Source organism: Lagenorhynchus albirostris, chromosome 3, assembly GCF_949774975.1.
Source record: "Lagenorhynchus albirostris chromosome 3, mLagAlb1.1, whole genome shotgun sequence".
NCBI classification, from domain to species: domain Eukaryota; kingdom Metazoa; phylum Chordata; class Mammalia; order Artiodactyla; family Delphinidae; genus Lagenorhynchus; species Lagenorhynchus albirostris.
In genome coordinates this window covers 161,760,184-161,775,651 of record NC_083097.1, presented here as the reverse complement: position 1 = coordinate 161,775,651, position 15,468 = coordinate 161,760,184, and the positions used below count along the sequence as shown (strand labels likewise).

Here is a 15,468-nt window from a genome sequence, read left to right as displayed (position 1 = left end):
GCAGCAACGAAGAGCCAACGCAGCCAAAAAATAAATAAATAAATTTATTTTTTAAAAGAAACAAAAAACCCCACACATTTCCTCGGGACTTCCCTGGCAGTCCAGTGGTTAAGACTCCGTGCTTCCAAAGCAGGGGGTGCAGGTTCGATCCCTGGTTGGGGACCTAAGATCCTACATGCCACGTGGCCAAAAAACAAAAAAACATTTCCTCCTCTACCCTCAGGGATGTGAACAGTAGCTCTTCACCGCCCTATATGAAACTACCGCTCACACACCTAAAAAGATTACATCCTACCCTATAGCTTCTTCTGGGACCAAAATCTTATCCTTGTCTCCTCTTTCTTCCCGGGCAGCATCTCCCACAGCCATGACTTCCACGAGGCTCTCTGAGCCATGAGCCGAATTGCTCACATATTTCTTATATTACTAAGGCCAAAATTGACCTAAAACGTCTGCTAGGAGAAATGGCCCCACCCTGGGGAGGACATTACTGGGGTGCAGAGCTCCGGTGTGCACACATTCAACTCCCCTTCAGCAAGTGGCCCCAGAGCCAAGGAGAGATCACCTGGGAGATGGAAGGATGGGGAGACACCATTTGACTCCCCTTTTGTCCCTGACACTCGGCTGAGTCTCACATGACCTGCTGGACACAGGGACAGGACCTGAGACCCTCTAAAGACGACATGAAAGGAAATGGCATTTTCTGCCCTGGTACTGGTTGAACACCTGGGAGTCCTCTGCACAGGGGACCCCACTCGGTCAGCCCCAGGTTTGGCAAACCTCCCCCCCCCACCACCAAAGCTTTCTATCCATTTGCCTCCTCCCTTTAAAGGCCTCCTTTCATTTGGTCCCCCAGGGAGCCATCTCGTTACTACAGAAACAATGACGTCATGTGGCTGGGTGGGGCTGCGGGTCCCTCCTACCACTCCCTAACTAGGTACCGCGCGCCTGCCTACATCACGGCTCAGAAATTTATAGCCCAGCGCTGGGTATTTATAAGGTGGCTCTGGTGTGACCACAGATTCAGTGCAGGGCTGGTAACTATTTATAGCCAAAGGATATATACTTATTACATGCCCCCCCCTCCGTCTTCTGGGCCACGTGTTATATAACTGCCATTATGCAATAACGCCCATTACATAATAATTATGCACTAATAGGGATATAATCTGCAGGCATAATAAGGACACACTCCCCAAGGGCTGTACTCGGTAGGCCTGCCTCCAGGGGTCTCCTGATGTCTCTGCACACTCCACCCAGTCGAGAAGAGTCACCAGGTGTCACCCTACTCCCACTGTCATCTGCAGCCTCCCCTAGACCATCAGACCCAGCTGCAAAGCTCTCTCCAGATTCCTTCCTCCTGTCTTGTCCCTGACCCTGGTCTGAAGAGAACACCTCTGCCTATCTTTAAGCCCGACACAAAGAATTGTGAAGGGATAAATCCTGGAAGGTTAAGGGACACTCTCCATTTCAAGAAAGGAAAAGAGCAGCAGCAGTCACCCCTGGAAGGAGCCTGCAGGGTCTAGAAAAGCCTCCAGGACGCCAGGCCAGTTGGCAGAGGGTTGGCCGCACACAGAGGAGCACCGTGGCCCTCCAGGAAAGAGCTGGAAGGAGGCAAGGACTGGGGCCAAGCCAGCACAGTCAAGCAGGCCACTTCTCAGTGGCTCCTCCTTCCCTCATCACCCTGTGGTAGCTGCGCCTTTGGTAGGGCCCTTTGTGTCGGGCTTAAAGATATGGCGGACAGAAGTGTTCTCTTTAGGCCAGGGGCAGGGACAAGACAGGAGGAAGGAATCTGGAGATTTGGTGGAGCCCTGACTTCTGCCATCGGGGTTACGCTGCCAGCAGGAATGCCCTAGAGCAGGATCCTGGCTGCTCAGACAGCAGCACATGCTCTGCTGGTCACCCTGCTCCCAGGAAGGACAAAGAGAAACTGTCACCTCAGGGGAAAAGAGTACAGGGACATGGGCTCTGCACCTGGGGTGATGGGGGACACAGGTGGAATGGGCAGGGGATAGGAAAACTTAAGACCACAATGGCACTCAATGGAGCCAGTTCAATTAGCCCAAACATATCATCTGCTCTTAAAATAGATATCTCTGTATTTAAAAGTTGTTTGATGAAAAGTTAATTGATGAAAAAACTAGAAGAACCTATATGGATCTGGGAAGTAAGTTTCTCTCTGGTGCAGGAGGGTGATTTGGGGAGCCTGTCTCTTACATTTCTCTATTGTTTGAATTTTTAATAAAGAGTGCGTTTTACCACCGTAATAAGGAAAATCAAATAACTTCCTTTAAAAAGACTAGTGCTGAGGCTCAGGAGACACTTCTGATCTCTGCTTCCCATGCTGCCGAAACAAATGTCTGCTGTTCTTTGGGGTCTGGGGTGGGCCTGATGCAGTCAATGGCTCACTACATAGGCCTGGGTCAGCTGAGTAGTAAATCCCCTGTTCCAGTCCCCAGAACAGCATCCCTGGCACACAGAGAGACCATCATGCAAGACATCAAGAGGGATGTTCAGTGCGAGACTCAGAGGGGGACTCACGATTCCCAAGGGGAGAGGAGCCCCCAGATGGTTTCAGCCCAGGGTCCTTCTGCCCAGAAAGGGGAAAATGGAACAGGACATGCAGGGGAACAGCCAGGGCTCTGAGGTTCTGTTGCCATGTGAGAAAACGTAAATAAGTTCCTAAACTGGAAGAGAGGCAAGAGGTGAATCTGGGGTACATTCTGTCTGAATTGCTCTGTTTCTTACAGGCCAGAGGGTCTCAGCTGGGGCAGCTCTGTCCTCAGGGACACTTGGAAATGTATGGAAATATTTTGGTTGTCACACATGGGGCGGGGGCGTGGGGTGGGTTGCAACTAGTGGGTCAAGGCCAGAGATGTTGCTAACCACCCTATAATGCACAGGGCAGTCTCCATGACACAGAAGGATCTGGCCCAAAAGTCAATAGCGCCATGGTTGGGAAACCCTGCTCTATGGGACCTGATTCCAATGGTTAAGAGGTCAAGTCCCTATCTTCTTAGCCACGGAAACAGGAAAATCTCCAGCAGTAAGCTAGCCTCTCTCACAACCCAGCCACCCTCAGCATATTGGAAGAGTTTTTATATACACAGCCCCAAAGTTTTCAAACTTTAAGAAAGGGGTAAGAATGAGAGTCTACGAGAATTCAGGAGCATAAAAGGCAATGAAGAGCAGATTACTGCAAAACTTCCAGCGATCATCTGGTTAATTAGGATAATTACATTCGTTTTTATTTCAAACTGCAATTCCAAGCAGACTCCCAGGAAAAAGGCGTGACAGAGCAAGGATCAGGGATCCCAAGATCCAGCCGAGCCCGCCTGACCGCACACCTGGACTTCCTGCACACTCTACCTGCCCTCCCCACGCTCCAGGATGGGGTGCCAAGAAGCTGAGCTGGCCACAGCAGGGTGGGGGCATCCAGCCGAGCTTCCCCGGTCTACGCTAGCATGCTGCCTCTCAGGTCAGAGGCAGGGGGCTGGCCGGCGGGAAGGGAGACCAGTGTCAAGGACAGGCCAGGCTCCCGCCTGCTGTTTCCACCCCACATGCTCAGCAGCTGGGGGAGCCCTTGAGCTGAATCACAGGCTAGGCTCCAGCCACTCTGTCTCAGCTCCTAGAGAGCAAGGGAGACCACGGGGACCTGCTCGGCTTTCTCCTCTGAGACTCCACCAAGGCCAGCAATCCCCATGAAGTTCAAGGAATGGCAAGGCCCACGGAGGGAAGCCAAGGTACTCAGTGACCTGAAACCTGGGGTCCTTCTGCAGGAAACTGATTGTGTGACCCAAGCGCCCTGACATCTCTGTACCGGGTTCCCTTCTCTGTACCGTGGGGATAATGATACCTGCCCTGCCTATATCACTCAACCATTGTGAGGAGGGAATCAGCTCAAGGTAAGCTGAAAAGGCTCAGCCAGCTGACAAAAACCAACTAATTCCTCACTGTCTTTCCAAGTGCAATTCAAGCAGGTCATCTTCCAGGAAGCCTCCCAGGTCCTCGAGTCTGGTTCACCAATTCCTCACTACACACAAACACCCCTGTGTGTGTCACCCTAGTGCACAGGCTCACAGCCGGGAATGTGGATTTAAAACTAGAATCAATGTGAGAATTTGGGTGGTTAACACACGAACAGGACTTAACACGGTGCCTCGGCCATACTGGGCCTTCAATGGAAAAATGGAATTAAAGCGAGGGATGGAGACCACGGGTGTGCCCTCTCCTCCACCTACCGGGAACAGAAAATTGTTTGGAACCCGGACAAAGGAGTGTCTCTTAAGTTATTGGATGTCCCCCAAATTTAAAACAAGTGAGGCACAGGGAACTCTACTCGATACTCTGTAATGAACTATATGGGAAAAAAATCTAAAAAAGAGTGGACATATGTCTATGCATAGCTGATTCACTTTGCTGTACACCTGAAACTAACACAACATTGTAAATCAACTATAATCCAATAAAAATGAAAAAAATAAAAAATAATGTCCCTGACCCTGGGGCAGTGGCATGCCGTGTCATCATTAAGACATCAAAAGTGAGGAGGGGAGCCGGAACACCCCCACCACCAACAGGCCACGGTGGCTGGTGGGGGGACAAGTCACTTGGGAGACAGGCCCACAAAGGGCAACCCCAAAATATTTTTTTAAATCCCCAAAGGGCCAGAAAATCAAATATTAGATATCCATACAGACAAAGTAAGGAACCCAGGTACCCAGGGCGGTAAGGCCCAGTCCAGCCAAACCCCCCTGCTGCAGCCCCTCCACCTGCTGGGACCCTTTTCTAATGCCAACACCTCTTCTGCTCAAACATGCTTAAAATGGCGACGGCGGCCTGCAGGGCCAGGCGTTTGTCGTACTGTTTGCCACGGTGCCCTCAGTGCCAAGAAAAACCTATCATGAGAAATGCCATCAGCTATATTTATCTATCTCTCAGCCCCCCAGCCTCCTCCTTCCGTCTGCCAACCAGGCCCTGCGGAGCCCCCCTCACCCAGTGGGCACACTTCCCTGTTGCTGACGCCCGTGACCACCTGCCCAAGCCTCGCTTTCCGGCGCTCTCTTCCCCAGCCCCTGCAGTCAGACCTCCACACAGGCGCAACGACCAACAGGCTGCACCCCTTCTTACTGGTATATCAGGGCGTGCCCACGTGTGCTTAAAGTTTGCACCCACACAGGCGTTGGTCGCCGTGTCTCTAGTCCCAAACCACAGGCACCGGTGGTCCTCCATCTCCTTTCAGCCTCAGCTCCCTGCTCCTCAGGCAGGACCGGCCTGCCCTCAAAGTCCTCCGTGAGCCATGGGCTGGGTCCTCTGGGAGCGGTACCTATGCTGCAGCCTCTCACAAGCCAGACATCACGGGGAGACAAGAGGCGCGGGGTGAGAGAGCAAGCCCTGGGAGGACAGGGTCTCCTCCTGGGCCTGTGTACCACTGCCGGCAGGACGCCCGGCTGCGGGGTAGACCTCTCACCCTTCCACTTCCCTGACTGAGAGTGGGGAGCCACAGCCTGTATTTCAAGGTGCTAAGAATTTCCAAAGAGTGTGCATGTTAAAAGGACCCCCACCCCCTTCCCCTCCAACCAAGAGGGAAACGGCAGAATCCGGGATGATAAAGGGAAAACGGCAAAGTCAAGGTTCAGGACTGCTCAAATCCTACAGCTGTGACCAGGCCGTTGTGAGGGATGCGGCTAACAGGACAATGTCCTTTGGTGTCAGGCACTTCAGACCTTTCTCTACACAAGCAGCAGGGCTCCAACCTGACCCTTCTTACCCTCAGGCCTAGCACAGAACATCTGAAGGTGAATCAATGACTGTATCCTAATCCTCCAAACCTCCTCCTCTTGCTTCAGGAGGCAGTGCCCACACCCCATCCCAGCCTTCTCCCCAGAAGGCTACCTCCCGCCTCTGAGCCCCTAACTCAGAAAAGAGTTCCAGGGAGCCAACTCCTCTGAGAATGAAGCAACCCAAATAAAAATTTTAAAACCCAGAAGCTCTTTCTCTCCTGCCCCCTCCCCCTCTGCTGGCAAATGAAAACAAACAAGAAATCAAAGAGGCCTTTTGTGCGAGCACTGCGCTGACACTGCTGGGGCCTTTGAAAGGACTTCTGAATCGGACACTGAAGGATAAAATAACTGAAGCGTGGCAGCTCCTGAGACAGGGGGGTGGGGTGGGGGTGGGACCGACGGGGCAAAGAGAAAAAGGGGTGGGGAGGGAGACACCTTCTTCCCAGGGCAGAAAGGGAGATGTTTAGCTGTACCCTCTCTGCCCAGCTGCTGCAGGACGCAAGAACGGAGAGAGACCATGGCACAGCCTTCTACCCCCCTGGCCTACCCTTCCTCAGCACCCTGGGTCCCTGCAGCTCTAGAAGGTGGCTGAGATGGGCCCTGCCTCCTTCTTCACAGCCCACCTGGAGCTGCGCCTGATGAAGCTCTGCTGGGTCTTCCCTCGCCTCCTGCATGGATCACTGTTCGTTCACATCTATAGGACGGTGTCTTCCAGAATTTATCAGGAGGCCTTCACCCAAACCCTGCAGGCCACATGTAGGAGTCTCTGATTCTTAGAAGGGCCTTGCTCCCAGTAGGTTCACCAAATGCGTACGTATTTCATGAATAAAGGAAATTCAACCATCCTCTGGCAGTGCCAAAAAGTAAACTGAATCCTCAGGAAGTCCTTCTGTACATCTGGACCCCAGCTCTCCTGCTACAGAGTGGCCCTGTTTCCTCTGGGTGGGCAGTGGAGCACAGCTGGTCACCATGCTTGGGCTCCTAGGTCCCCTCCAGCTTATTCATGGGCCGAACTCTGCCAGCTCAAAGCTCAGACAAAGGTAGTTCTTTTTTTCCTTGAGCTACAGCTTCCAACTCAACCATGAGAGTGAGCACTCCACCAAGATGCCCTGCACATCACAGCCAGTGTGGACCCCTGACTGGCTGGACAGACAAGCTACAGACAAAGGGGATGAGAGCAGATGATCAAGGGAGTCCCAGAATGAGACCAGCCCAAGGAGTGGGTCTGAGTATTTCTGAGCTCCTCTTTTGGGTCATGCCCCCTCCAGAGCCAGCCTGAGCCACATCACCCTTTTACACCATCCAGAACCAGGCACCCCACGTCACATTAACAGAGCAAATGTAGCCTGGACAGACCTCTCGGATATGTGACCTGGGCAGTCACACAGACCCTGTGCTTGGTTTAATGATCCAACTGTTGTCTCGCTGTAATTCCTCATCATTTTGAACTAGGAATCCCTCACTTTCGTTTTGCACTGGGCCCTGAAAATTATGTAGCTGGAAGGCCCAGCAAATCGTGTAGCTACCATGGGATCGGATCAAACTTGGACTTTCCTTGTTCAATACAGAACGCTCCGGTTTAAGAGGGCCTCCAGAGGGTGATGACCAAAATGGCAAGTGCGCAAGGAGCCGTATCAAATGTGGGAGGCGTGAGAGCCTGGCAGCGTTTGGCCTGGAGAACGGACAGCTTCCTGGGAAGAGGGGTGGAAAGGAACCATGAGCCCTGTCTTCAGCACTTGAAACGCTGCTATGTTACAGAAAAATTAACTGTCACTTAGTTCATCCCTTAAGGCAGAAATAGTACCAACAGGTAAAGGTGACAGGGAGACATCCTTGGGCTCACGGAATCATAACAATTGGAATTGCAGCAGCTGCTGTCCACTGCTTTTCTGCTGTGTGCCAGTGTCTTCACATATTAGCTGGTTTAATCCCTTTAACCAACTTCTGAATTAGTTGAACAGAAGACTCTTACAATGACCAAAGCTCACCCTCGAACAACAGTGACATCTCTTCTGGGTTGCTCTGAAAGGCATCTAACCCTACATTGGTGTATCTTGCTAATTTTAGGAATCTGGTAACTAGGCCCTGCAGTCTTCAACAGCCCTGGCACCAGATGGCGCTGCCTCAAAAACGCAGACCAGTGGCATTTCTGGGCCTAGAAAAAAGAGGCACGGGTGAAGTGGTACAGGGGCCTCAGGAGGAGTTAGGCCTCCGGAGGTGGTGGCTGGTATGCCTGTGGCCACCCCCGTGCACTCACCCAGAGCCACCAGATGGGCCAGGCATCCAGCAAAGGCTTGGGGGACCTCACTGGCATCAGCCACATCCTGGCAGGACTGACGTGGCGAAGCAATGCCTTCCACTGCTGAGGAAGGACGCAGACGTGGAGCCCTCCCTTGGACCAGAAAACCAGTGCTCACCGCAAAGCCCCAAGTCCTGAAGCAGACAGCGAAAACCATGAAGCTCTTATACTGAGAAGGGCAACCTTGCACTTGAAAAAGTTCACTTAGACAGATACTGAGGTGCTAATCCATTTCCTGCGACAGGTGAAGGCCCAGCTATCCCCGGACCTGGAGGTGAGGAGGGAGGCGGAATCTCCTTTCAGAGCGGCACACTGAAGAACGCAGGGGAACACAGCCTGCAGAGTCCAAACAGGGAAACCCTACCGGATAAACCATCAGGTTCCTTCCACAACAACAACCCAGAAACTGCCAGGAAAGAAACCAAGATGAAAGAGGAGGAGGAGGACCACCTAGAGATTATAACACTTCAAAGATGGAGCAACCCACTGCAATGCATGGACCCGAGTGGGATCCTGATCTAGACAAACAAAATTAGGAGATAATTAGGGAAATGTGAACACTGACCAGCTATTCGACCATACTAAAGAAATCGTTTTAGGTGTGACAGTGATATTGCGGTTACATTTTTCAAGAGTCCTTATCATTAGAGACATGTACAGAAATATTTACAAATGAAAAGCTATGATGCCTGGGTTTTCTCCTAGACAGCCCAGTGTAAAGCTGGGCAGCAGGGGGCTGTGGATGAATTGAGACTGGCCATAAGTCGGCCCTGGTGATGGGGGTTCCTTCTATGTGTAAATTTCTCTGGAATGAAAAAGCGGAGATAAAGAAAAGAATACCTGGACTTCATGGACCTCCACGGTGGGCCTGTTGGAGGGATCTGATGGGGAGAAGCTGACATTTCCATCCAGTAGAGCATCTTATTACTTTCAGATTGTTTTTCTTTCCTAGGACCGAGGCCTAGGTTAAGGAAGGTCTGAAGATGCCGGTTTACCTTCAGACTCCCGCAGAAGCACTGGAGATAGTCTAGTTGTGCTTCCAGACCAGTTCAGCCATCCTTCCTCACACAAGCATCCTTCCTCCTGGCCCCAGGCTCCCCTCTGTCTCCAGCCACTGCCCTGGGACACCCCCTTTTGATGGAAGGACATCGGCAGGAATGTACTACCTCCTCCCCGTGGCAGTGCTCTCTGACCCTGCTCTGCCTCAACATCCCCTCCTAAATGGAACAGACACACAGCGACATTCCTTCCCAGCAAGAAGGCCACCCTCGTGAAGGGTGCAAAACACTCTGGGTGGCCTTTTAGGACCGCGTATTCTGGGAGTGGAGCTCCTGACGTCACACACACACACACACACACACACACACACACACACACGTCCTTTAGTCCCTCTCAACCATGCCACCTCCTAAAGCTTCATGTGGGACAAAAAAAAAGCACCTACAAGGGCCATGGATGACAGATGACAATGGTGCCTGGAGGCGAAGCCATGCCCCCATGCTTACCATCATGTCAAGTTTGCTTGTCATCAAACCTGGCACCACCAGCTCAGCCCAGATCAGGTTCTTCAGCCCAGTTTGAAAGGAAGGAAAGCATTTCTTTTAAAATTCAACCTACCTCTTGTCTGAGCCCTTGCCAGCCCAGCCCCCAACCCCAGTTTATACTGGAAGGAAGGAACAAGTGGCACCCTACTGAGTATGTCTTTGCGTGGACATGGAGAAGGAACGTCGTGCTATTGGACTGACACTGTTTGGGGGCTCAGCCAGAAGAAGACATTTTCTAGCAAACTGGAGTGGCTTAGAGAGAAAGCCATGCCCACTCCACGCCATCTCGAGGCCACTTACCCAAGGGCCACTGGTAGCTCATGCCTCACCAACTCACCCCCACTCCTTCAGTAAGGCACCCTTGAATTAAAGCAATTTCAGCAACAAAAATCCTACCTTCACTGAAACTATCTGGAGTCCAGGGACTTGAATTATAGACAAATTATAAGAAAACATCCTCAGTTCTCCACTCAGCTTTTGTCAAGGAACTCGGCCTCAGCTGGGACAGAGGTGGCCATGGCTGCATGCAATGGGGCATGAATTTACTCATATTCTTGGGCAAATCATCTCATTATGGCTAGGGGGCAAGTGGGGGCGCCTCCCTTCTCCTGACACCTGCCTGGTCAGTCCAGGACCCAGGTGGCTGGTCAGGAAATGGTCTCCATCACACATACTTCATCCTACCTCAGCCCCATGCTGGCAGCAGTCAAAACTTTGGCCTAAAATAAGAGAAGCCAGGGAAACAGCTCAGCTACAGGGATCCAGCTACAGAGCAAGGTAGGAGGAAGCCGGCTCAAAAGGAAGATGAGTATTAATTTCATCTTAGAGGCCCTAGTTCCAAAATCGGAAGGTGCGGAATCCCCTCTCGGAGGAGCTATCTGACAGACACAAGCTCAAGGGTCCAAGTCTGCCCCAAGCCACTTCCAATACCACCAGGCACACACCCTCCCCACTCTGATTTGCCAAGTAGACAGACAATCAGGGAATAACTTTTAATTTTTGCTTTGGTCTCTTTTCCAGAAAGAAAAAGGATGAATGAGGAAGAGGACCGGCAGTTGGTCATTCTTCGTGAGTGGGCCATGACAGTCACACAGGGCCAGGTACAGGCCTAGAAAGATCCATGGAGGGAGGGACAACAGGAGTTGGGGGGGGTATCCACTGCCTCCAACCAACTACCAAAGCCACCTCTCAGAATGAGAGAATGAGCTAGAAGAGAGGCCTCAAATACCACCTTTTCCTCCCCAGAGTTCTCCAACACATAAACTCTCAGTGCTAATCCCAGTCGAGGTTCCACTGCTGATGCAATGCTGAAAGTGCCCCAAAATTTCCTTTCTGGATTAAGTCATACCTCTCCTCCCAACATCCCAAACAGGCAAGGGGGTAACCACAGCAGAAAAGTGAGTTGCTTTTCTTTTTTGTGAATGAACAGGAAGGAAGATACACACACACACACACACACACACACACACACACACACACACACACACACACACACACACACACACACACACACACACACACACACACACACACATTTGCGGGAAAGAACATTCACTAGAGTTGAAGTTAAGCCACATTCTCTTACATTCGCATGAAGAGAGAAAGAAAGGGGGAAAAAGGGGGGGAAATACTGGAATGGTGGAAAGGAAAAAAAAAAACACAGAGAGAGAGAAAGGTTTGGTAGCCCTCTCATTACAAGTTGGTTGGGCATAATGTAAACACACTTCTGCCTTGCTTAATCACAGAGTGCCGCCCGTTTAGGTTTCAAAGGCGGCAGTAAATTGGGCGTAGCTGAGTGGAGGCTAAAAATTAACCAGCCATCTCTGTTTCAATTTGTAAGAAAACAAAAGCGGAAAGAAATTATAAAAAGGGAAAGGGTAGGGGGAAAAAAAAAAAGGAACAGAGGAGGAGAACTGAACCACACAACCCAAAATGCAGGGTGAAATTGGAAAAGCAAAGAGGAGAGCTGGAACTACTTGGAACACAAAAGGAAAAGGAGATTTTACAGAGTTTTGATTGCTTGTTTGTTTCTTTAAGACCTTCCACAGCAATGCCCACTCCCTGGCATCACTATGCTGGGGAGAGCCTCTCTGCCCCCCAGCAGAGGTATGGGGGCTGCGGGCATCCATCCGGGGGTCTCGCCACTTCAGCTGAAAAGCGAAGGGGAAGGGACAGTGAAGGGCAAGAGCTCGAGGAATCTCGTGCTCATTTTCACTCTCTGTGAAATTGAATGACTTTTCTCCTCTCCGTCAGCCAAATCCCAGGCGAAACAGCTCCCGCCTGGGCATCTGGGCCTCAGAAGCTGCCCGCCTCTGCCTTCTTTCCTCTTTTCTATTCATTCTGTCTCATATCCGGGGGTTTTACACGCCCCTCTCTCCACCGAACTGCTGCCCACCCTGCTTGTGCCAAATCTGGCGTTTCCCCAGGACTTGAGGGGACGCTGCAGGAAAACCAGTACCTGCCCCCCAATACTTCTTCTGACTCATTTTAAATCAGAGCAAGGAGGGATTTTTTTTTTTTTTTTTTTTTTTTTTTTGGTGGTAGTGGTGTTCATCACAAACTCTCACCATCCTGGATAGTTCTGGGGCATCCTGGCCCCAGTCCTAGGACCTGCAGCGTCTTTTGGGTAAGATGAGTCCTCCAAAGACGGAGGGGCACGACAATCAGTAACACACGGCAAATGAGCAAAGGAGGAAGAATGGAGAGAGTGGAGGGAAACAGAAGGGAAAAGGGAACATCAAACGTGCTTCAGGCCTCAGCAGGACGGACGCACCAGTTAGGCCCATCGCGTCTATGCATGTATCGTTTGGAAAGAAGAATCAACAGAACAAATGCCAGCCAGTAAAATAAAATGGGGTGGGCAAAAGGGGGATTGAGAGCAACCTACCCGGAGTGTGGACAAAGTAAGCCAGATAAAGATCCAGTTCTTTGATTGTGACTCCAATGTGATGTGGCTGCACGCACAGGCCGGGGTTCGAGCACTGGGGCGACTTGTAGAGCCGCTCCCCGTCAGTACTTTCCAGGGGGATCCCCTTAAACAAAATCACCATGACCAGGTCCAGCCGCCACACCTTGTCGGCCTGGCGAAGGCAGTCAATCCGCCGGATCTTGCCCTTCTGGTCGGGGTTGGAGAGCACACAGCAGGGGGGCTTCTTGCCCGTGATGGTCAGCACAAAGTCCTCTCGGAACTCGGGCCGGATGTCTTTGCGCAGCTTGGCCAGCAGCCGGGATGCCCACTTCTGCTTGATCTCGGGCTTCTCGCCCAGCAGCTCGTCCTTCACCGCCCGCTCCTCGTCCTTCGACATCCGCTTCTCGTGCTTCTTGAAGTACTTGCGCTTCCGCGCCTGCAGGTTGAACCAGGTGTAGGAGAAGGCGCGGACGTGAGGCAGCAGCGCCTCGATGAACGGGTGGAACTCATCCTGCAGGCGGCAAGCCGGGAGCATGCGGGGCGAGGGAAGACAGGAGGAGGGGAAGACGGGGTGAGGGGGAAAGAGAAAAGGAGAAAAGAAGCGTTAGAAGGGGGGCACAAGAAAAATCGCCTTCTCCTCCTCCGCCCCCCGCACAACAATTTTCTCTTGCGATTGTTCTAGGAAAGTGTGGTCTGGAGCTGCCACCAGCCTAGCCAGCCGCTTGCTCCCATCTCAGCCTCAGCAGCCAGACAGAGACACCCAGAGCCTGAGCACACACCTATTCTCTCTCTCTCTCTCTCTCTCTCTCTCTCTCTCACTCACTCACACACACGCGCGCACAGACAACGTTGCCGTCCACACACACACGCTGCTGGTATCCCCGCCAGGCTCTGTCGCGCCCATGACATCTCCATGTTCTATCGCAGCCTCGAACTCGTCTCAGCTCGCCCCAGCACAGTGTCCAGTCTGCACAAATGCCCGTGGACGCACACGCAGGGCATGCGGGGGCCACCTCACGCCCGGACACCGGTAGGTTTTTGGCCACCCCCAAGAAGAGAGAACATGACATCCACGAGCCAGCGAGCGAGGAAACGGCTTTGGCTTCCCCCTCCCCAGGCTGTTTTCATTCTCTTTTCTCCTGCTCCGATTGGAACATCCACCCCAGCATTTTAAAAATCAGATCTAAACCCTAAATATGTGATTTCAGCTTTGTTATCAACACCAATACTAATGTTAATCTCAGTAATAAGGAAGAAAACGCTTCTTGTTAACACAAATAAGGTGGTGGTATCAATCAACCACATTAGGGTTAAAAGCTACATGGGGCATCCTGCGCCCCATCCCCACTGACCCCTTCACCCTCCTTCCCACTCAGTCAGGTGACAGAGGGCCGGGCTCTCGGTTTTTGGTTTTTTTTCTTTCTTCTTCTTTTTTTTTTTTTTGCTTGTTTGCTTGTTTGAAGTTTAAATAATAATTGATTTCTGTTTACAAAAATAAAACTGGAAAAAATTAAATAATTACCATTGATCTGAAGCACCCGGCAAAGCCCAACGCCCGATTCTGAGCTTCTGGACTCAACAGAGTTGTGAGTTGGGGGCGGGTGGGGGGAGGGGGGAGGGGGAGGAGCAGGGGAGGAAGGTAAATGTTTTAAAGGGGGTTATTATTGGTGTTCTGGGGAATAGGGGCCGGGCTTGGGTGGATTCTCAAACCCTTCCCCCTCCTCCCCCCCACCCATGCTCCACTGCACAGAAGGGGGAAATTAATATTTTTTTTAAAGGAGCAAAAAGAAAGAAAGGTCAGAGATAGCAAGCAGAGAGAGGGAGCGAGTTGGTTACCACACACACCAGGTAAACAAAAGCCAACAAAAAAATTTTTTTCAGTTTCACCCCCTGTGCATCACCTTCCAGTTAAAAATAAATAAATAAATAAATAAATAAAATAAAAATATGCAAAATTTAAAAGTCAAAACCTACCTCCCACCCGCCCCCCCAACACACAACACGCCCTACCCCACCCCTGTGCAAAACAAAAACAAAAACAAAAACCAGGAGGGGGAAAAGCGGCAGCTGAAGAAAAAGGCTTTCGGCTTTGGCAGCGGCACAGGGGTATAAACTTCGAGCTGCCTCCCTCCGCCTCTGAGCCTGATCGCAGGCAAAGGGGGAGCTCGCAGATTCCCGGGGAAGAGGACGAGTTCGGACCGGCTGCAGATCGTCGCTGGCAGAAGCGTGCAAAAGAGGGAGGGAGCAAGGGAGGGAGGGAGGGAAGGAGAGAGAGAGAGAGGGAGAGAGAGAGAGAGAGGACGTGGATGGGATGGGGCTGTGTGTGTGTGTGTTGTGTGTGTGTTTGTGTGTGTATGTATGTGCGCTGGTTGGGTTTTGGATTTTTTTTTTTTTTGCTTCTTTTCTCTCTCTCAAACTCCCTCTCTCTCTCCCCTTTCATGCTCAATCCCCATCCATTTGCTTGTGCCAAAGCCAGTAAAAAAAAGGGGGGGGGAGGAAGGGGGGAGGGAGAGAGAGAAGGATCCACCTATTTGGCAATGAGACATCCTCGAGCAGCCAATGGCTGCGTCCAAGGGGAGGAGGGAACCGGGCAAGCCGAGAGGGTGGGGAGAGCCCCCGGCAGTTGGAGACCAAAAACAATTTGCCCAATCGACAAGTTCACGTCTAATGAACAAGCAAAGTCCAGCAGTTATGAATTTTTCATTCCAGGCTCCCACTCGGGTCCATTTGGCAGCGGCCACCCAGCAAATCTGAAGGGGGTGAGGGGGACTGGGGCTGAGGAAGACACAGAATTTTTTTTTTTTAAGCCAGAAAAATAAATAAATAAAGGCCTGACTCCGGGCAGGCTGTCGGGCGGGAGGGAGCCCCAGAAGGCCTTGGGGAAAGCAGCTGCGCCTTCTTCTCTGTGTTTTGGTTTCAGTCTCTTTCTCTAAG

At 51.6% G+C, this 15,468-nt stretch overlaps 1 protein-coding gene across 6 annotated transcripts in view; it reads right to left on the bottom strand.

Moving 5' to 3' along the window:
- The window catches only part of NFIX (nuclear factor I X), a 95,278-nt gene that overhangs the window by 54,301 nt on the left and 25,509 nt on the right, over positions 1–15,468 (bottom strand). For 3 of the 6 annotated variants that reach the window (XM_060144956.1, XM_060144958.1, XM_060144960.1), the window contains one exon: positions 12,514–13,045. In XM_060144956.1, the coding sequence (XP_060000939.1) occupies positions 12,514–13,045 (532 nt within the window). Of the gene's footprint in view, positions 1–11,131; positions 13,269–14,056; positions 14,079–15,468 lie in introns of those variants that run through there. The other 3 variants (XM_060144957.1, XM_060144959.1, XM_060144961.1) reach the window with 3 other exon arrangements.